Source organism: Vitis riparia, chromosome 14, assembly GCF_004353265.1.
Source record: "Vitis riparia cultivar Riparia Gloire de Montpellier isolate 1030 chromosome 14, EGFV_Vit.rip_1.0, whole genome shotgun sequence".
In the NCBI taxonomy this organism is placed as follows: Eukaryota; Viridiplantae; Streptophyta; class Magnoliopsida; order Vitales; family Vitaceae; genus Vitis; species Vitis riparia.
The window spans coordinates 17,841,263-17,847,262 of record NC_048444.1 but is presented as its reverse complement, the minus strand read 5'-3'; the positions used below and the strand labels follow the sequence as shown (position 1 = coordinate 17,847,262).

Sequence of the window (6,000 nt, the reverse complement as noted above, 5' to 3'; positions counted from 1 at the left end):
AAAATAAGTTAATTCTTTTTATTTGTTACTTAAAGTTATTTTTTTTACTTTAAGTCATTCTATTAAATTATTTTATCAAACATATTTAATTTACTTAATAACTTAATTGGTTTACAAAACACCCACTCAGTTAAAAAATAAATATTTTTTAAAAATGTTTTTAAACCAAATTTAAGACCGAGCATAAAAAAAGTCTTTAACAAAATAAAACTTCATATAATGTGCCACCAAGACTATATTATTATTATTGGTCAATAAAATTTTCAATCACCATAGAACCACAACCTATGGGTCCATCCAACCTTCAAACCCTAACTCAACTTATTTATAAAATAAGTTGCATTCCAACTCAGACTCATAAATAAAGATCAAATTAGATCATATGCATTGAATTCATACAAATTTTGGTGGCTCTAATTAAACCATGTTTGACATACATATTTTTCTCCATATCTAAAAACTCCTTATCTTCAAAAGTCCATGTTTTGCCACAAGAATTTATGAGAAATGATTTGAGAATTAATTTCATTAATTAAAATTTGGCCTTGTACCTGCTTTGATGTAAATGTTTTCCAAATTATATTTCATTAGAAGGTATAATTTACTAGATACTTTGTTGGGATATATTTTATATTTTTTGTTTTGTTTTTAAAAATTAATAATAATAATAATAATAATAATAATAATTTCTATATAAAATATAAAAATATTAACTTTTTTTATATTCTTAAAAATTATTTATTTTTTAAATAAGCTTCAAAGACTTGCCATATATATATATATATATATATATATAAAAGAAAATATAATGTCAAAATTTTAAAAATTAATAATTAAAAAAAAAGTTCGGTTGATGGGTCTGTCACTGTAACCCAGGCCCAACCCAGTCATCCATATTGGCTCATAAAAAATTAAAAATAAGCATTAGGCAGAGAGAGATATTTGAGAGAGAGAGAGAGAGAGAGAGAGAGAGAGAGTTGCAGTTTTCATATAGAAGCTCACACCCAAGCAAGCAGCCTGTGAAACCCTAAACTCTGAATCTCTCATTCTCTCTGCTCTTTTTTCGTTTTTGGTGATAGGAATGAATCTGCCATTCTCTCAATCTCTTGCAAAGGAGCTTCACTGAATATAGGTGTTTCTTCTTCTTCTTCTTCTTCTGAGTCACTAATTCAAATCCAAATCGTAGAACCCTAATCATCGAAAACCCTAGAGCGGAGGAGGTCTTCAAAGAGAGAGGGGCAAGATGAGGATAATGATAAAGGGAGGCGTGTGGAAGAACACGGAGGATGAAATTCTGAAAGCGGCGGTGATGAAGTATGGGAAGAACCAGTGGGCCAGGATCTCTTCTCTTCTCGTTCGCAAATCGGCCAAGCAGTGCAAGGCTCGCTGGTACGAGTGGCTTGACCCTTCTATCAAGAAGGTCAGTTTAGTTTTTTTTTTTGTTTTTTTCCCCAACACACTCCAGGAAAATTTTGAACTGAATGCTGTGTTAAATCTTGTTAAGTTAGTATACCCGGCTCTGCCGAGGCCCATTTAAGCGGGATTTTTATTTCTATTCTTTCCTTCCTTTTCTAAGAAACCAAGGGTACATTGATTTATTTTACAATGGCCTGTTAGTAGGGTTTACAATCTCTCATCCTCTGTTTGGTTTCCGAGAAACTAGATGAAAATTAAAGCAAATGCTGGATAAGTCTTGTGGAAATGACAACTCAGCTCGGTCTTGGGTCAAGTCAAATGGGGTTTTTGTTTTATTTGCTGCTAATCTATATTTGTTTTTAGGGTTTTTTAGTGCATTGTTTGATCATAGGAAGCTTTGTTTTTAGGCTCTATGTTATCCTCTATTTGGTTTCCAAGAAACTGGTGGAAAATTAAATAAAACGTTGGGTATTCTCAGCAACCACATCCAGCATTTATATGCTAGATATATCCTGTTACTAGGGTTAATAATTCAATTATCCTTTATTTGGTTGCTTAGGAAATGGAGGAAAAGCAAATGAGATGAGATTTTGAATATTTGTTTTCTAAAATTTCTAGAGAATGAAAAACTTCATGGAATCGAGTTAAATAGTTGTCTTAGGAACCTGAAGGGTGGCTTTTGCTTTCTCCAAATCTGATTAATGGTAAGCTTAAAATTCAAATTCTTAGTTTTTGTTCGTTTTGTATGTTTTCTGGGCAAAAGCATGCAGTTCCTTGATTACATTTCCATAATTGCACACACTTTACTGTAGAATATTTGCAGTTTGTGTTGTCTTATTGTATTTTTTACTTATTATTGTTGGTTTTATCATTGTTGCTTGAATCTCTTTTTATTTTTATTTTTTGATCAGTAAATGAAAATAGTATTGAAAAGTGCCAAAAAAGGGCGCACTAAAGTACACACGATGTATACAATGGTCGCCATAAAGCGCCAAAAAAAGGAAGAGAAAACAAAAAAATTACTCCCTCTCTTAAAACGAACCAGACCAATCAATAAAATCAATTATGGACAGTGAGTTTTCGCTTGTAAACAGTTTGGTCCAGGTTAATGAGTTACACAAAAACAAGATTTTCAGCATTTGGACAGAGAGTTTCACATTCTCAAAAGATCTTTTATTTCTCTCTTTCCACACTGTCCAGAAGAGACTTAAGGGTGCCAAACTTTTTTCTGCTTTCTTCCAAAAAAAAGAACCATGCCCACCTAACAAAGTATCTTTAAGAGTGGGCTGCATCACCCAACAAACCCTAAAAAGAGAGAATAAGAGCTCCCACAACATCCTTGCCTTACCACAATGCAATAGAATATGGTCAATTGACTTCTCATGAGCTAAACAAAGGAAGAAATGATTGGCCAATCACCAACTCCTCCTTTGAAGTTGGTTGAGAGTCAAAGCTTTCCTCTAAGTCGCTTCCTATGCAAAAAAAGCTCTCCTTAAGTGGAACCCACACATTCCACACAACACCAGTTGGAAACTGAACTAAACTTCCTATCTTAAGGCTAGCGTGAAGGGATTTAACAGAGAAGGTTTCATTCTTAGTTTCCACCAATCACACCTTATCCTCACTACCCTCAATTATCACCTTATCTTGTAGTCATGCCAAAAAGTGCTCCACAATATTAATCTCCCAATCATTTAGGGGCCTTGGGAAGTTAGGATTCCAAACATCCCTCTTATTCGAATGCTACCATAGGTCTGCTACCAAAGCCTCTTTGGAGCTAGTTAAGGCAAATAAGGAGCGAAAAGAAACATTTAATGATTCATCTTCACACCATTTATCTTTAAAAAACTTGATCCTTATCTCATTGTTCACCGAGAAGGACAATCTACAATTAACTAAATTCCACAGCTTCCTTATGGTTTTTCATAACCCAACGCCATAGTTGCCTCTCACATCCTTAGAGCACCAACCCCCTTCCATTTCTCCATATTTATCTCAAATAATTTGTCTCCAAAGGGCCTCCCTTGTTGAAGCAAAACACCAATTCAACTTACAAAGGAGGGCCTTGTTAAGTGAATGAAGACACCTAACTCTTAGACCCCCATTCCTTTTGTCGGAGCAAATGGTAGCCCACTTCACCGAATGAGGCTTACTTTCTAAGGTCTCACCTCCCCAAAGAAAGTCCCTTTGAATTTTTTCCAACCTTAAACATACAATCCTCGATATTTGGAATAGAGACATTAAGTAGATTGGCAAACCAGATAATATACTCCTTATCAATATAAGTCTCCCCCCTTTGGACCATGCTAGTCTTTTACAAAACTTTTCTTCCACTCCATCCCAAGCCACCAACAAATTATGAGGGGTGCCTAGCGGAAGCCCCAAATAAGTGGTTGGGAGCACCCCCACTTTACAACCAATTTCAAGAGCCAAGTCCTCCACACTCCCAATTAGAATGAACTCACTCTTGGTTAGGTTAATCTTCATGTTCGAAATGACTTCAAACCACATGAGCAACCAACTTAAGTAAGTCATTTGGGCACGAGAGACCTCACAAAACACTAAGATATCATCAACAAACAACAGATGAGTAACCTCCAAACCCTCTCCATCTCTACCATTCACTTTGAAACTAGCCAAAAACCACCTTCCCTTGCCCTTCTAGGGAAATAGCTAAGTGCCTCCATGGTAAGCACAAACAAATATGGAGAAAGTGGATCCCCTGGCCTTAATTCCCTAGAGCTCCAAAAAAACCTTGAAGGGCTACCATTGATTATAATCGAGAACCTTGGAGACGAAATGCACTAACTAATCCAACCGATCCACCTTTGCCCAAAGCCCATTTTTTCCAAAACCTCAAGTAAAAAGTCTTAATTGACATGATCATATGTCTTCTCAATATCAAGCTTACAGGGCACCTTGGACCTATTACTTTTCAGCATCGAGTCAATTGCTCCATTTGCTATAAGCACAACATCAAGGATTTGCCTATCTTCTACAAAGGCATTGTAAAAATTGGAGACTACTTTACTCACCATCTTTTTAAGCCAATTAGCTGATACTTTAGCCAATAACTTGTAAAGACCGCCCACCAAACTTATAGGCCTGATATCCTTAAGATCTTTAGTCCCTCCTTTCTTTGGCACCAACACCAAACGTAGAATTGAGGCTTTTTACAAATCTGCCCTGTTTATGAAATTCCATAAAGAATCCATCACATCTCCCGTAACGAAATCCCAACAACACTACTAGAACGCCATTGAAAATCCATTCAGCCTCGGGGCTTTACCACCATTTAGAGCTAACAAAGCATTGAACACCTCTTCCTTTACAAAAGGTTCCTCCAACTTGGTTGCATCTTGAATACTAAGGCTTCGAAGCTCATGTTCCTTATACTGGGGCTCTAGTCCCTTGGATTTGTCAAGAATTTGGAAAGCTTGGAAAATACCCACCTTAATGTTAGCCTCCTCAGTTAATGAAACCCCATTAATCTTGACCTTAGCCAAAGTATTCCTCCTATGTGCATTTGCCATTTTGTGAAGGAAACTGGTGTTTCTATCACCCTCCTTCAGCCAAACCTCCCTTAACTTGTGTCTCCAGCTTGTTTCCTCCATAAGAGCCCATTAGGAAATTCTACCCTTGAAGCTTCCTTGGCAGTCTCCTCCTTAAAAGATAAAGTCCCCACCTATGACATGACCAAATTCTTTCTAACGATCACATTGCCAAAAACTTCGTTGTTTTGACTATTCAAAAATCCCTTTAGTTTTTTTAGCTTTTTTGCTAGAATGAAGCTAGCGGATCCCCTAAAGTTGAGCCCCATCCACCAAGACTTCACCAAGTCCTTGAAGCCCTCCTCTTTAAGCCACATATTCTCAGACCTAAAAGGAGAAGGTCCTCTCCGCAACCCACCCACATCCAACAAAATCAGAGAATGATTTGACACAGGTCTAGGTAAGATACACTGCATCACTCCGCTAAAATGGCCTTCCCATTCCTTAGATACCAGGACACGTTCTAACCTTGAAAGGGCCTTATTATTCAAGCCCTCACTCCAAGTAAAAGATCCCCCAAGCAAAGGAAGATCCCTCAATTGAAGATCATCTATGACCTTTGTAAATCTTCTCATTGCTGAAGACAACCTAGAGGCACCAGTACGCTCCCCTGGAAATCTCACAACATTGAAATCTCCACCAATGCACCACGGGTCTATAAATCTTCTCTTTGTTTATTATGCTCTGGTTGGTTGCAAGAACATCTCGTGAAAGATGAGAAATTAAAAGGTCAAAAACCATATTAGAATATCTCTTTTTGATGGATTTCTTATCCTGATTTACACATCTTTGTACATCTTATGCAACTTTGGCTCTTGTTTCTTATGATATTATATGTTTTTAATTAAAGAAAAAAAACTACTAGCATTAATTATTTTGATTGCCTTGTAGTTTTTTTTGTGATTTAAATATATGAGTTTACTGTTTTAGGTTCTTCCTTGTCAATAATAACGATTTATTTCCATCTTTATTTTATTTTCTTGTTTTTTTTCTCAAAAAAAAAAAAAAAAGGTTCCTTACACTGGAAAATCCA

General features: G+C 36.2%; 1 protein-coding gene across 1 annotated transcript in view; it reads left to right on the top strand.

Moving 5' to 3' along the window:
• Positions 1–954: 954 nt before the first annotated feature.
• The window catches only part of LOC117931415 (cell division cycle 5-like protein), a 30,866-nt gene continuing 25,820 nt past the window's right edge, over positions 955–6,000 (top strand). The window contains exons 1-2 of the mRNA XM_034852408.1: positions 955–1,079; positions 1,187–1,420. Coding sequence (XP_034708299.1) covers positions 1,244–1,420 — 177 coding nt within the window. The 5' untranslated portion in view covers positions 955–1,079; positions 1,187–1,243. The remainder of the gene's footprint in view (positions 1,080–1,186; positions 1,421–6,000) is intronic.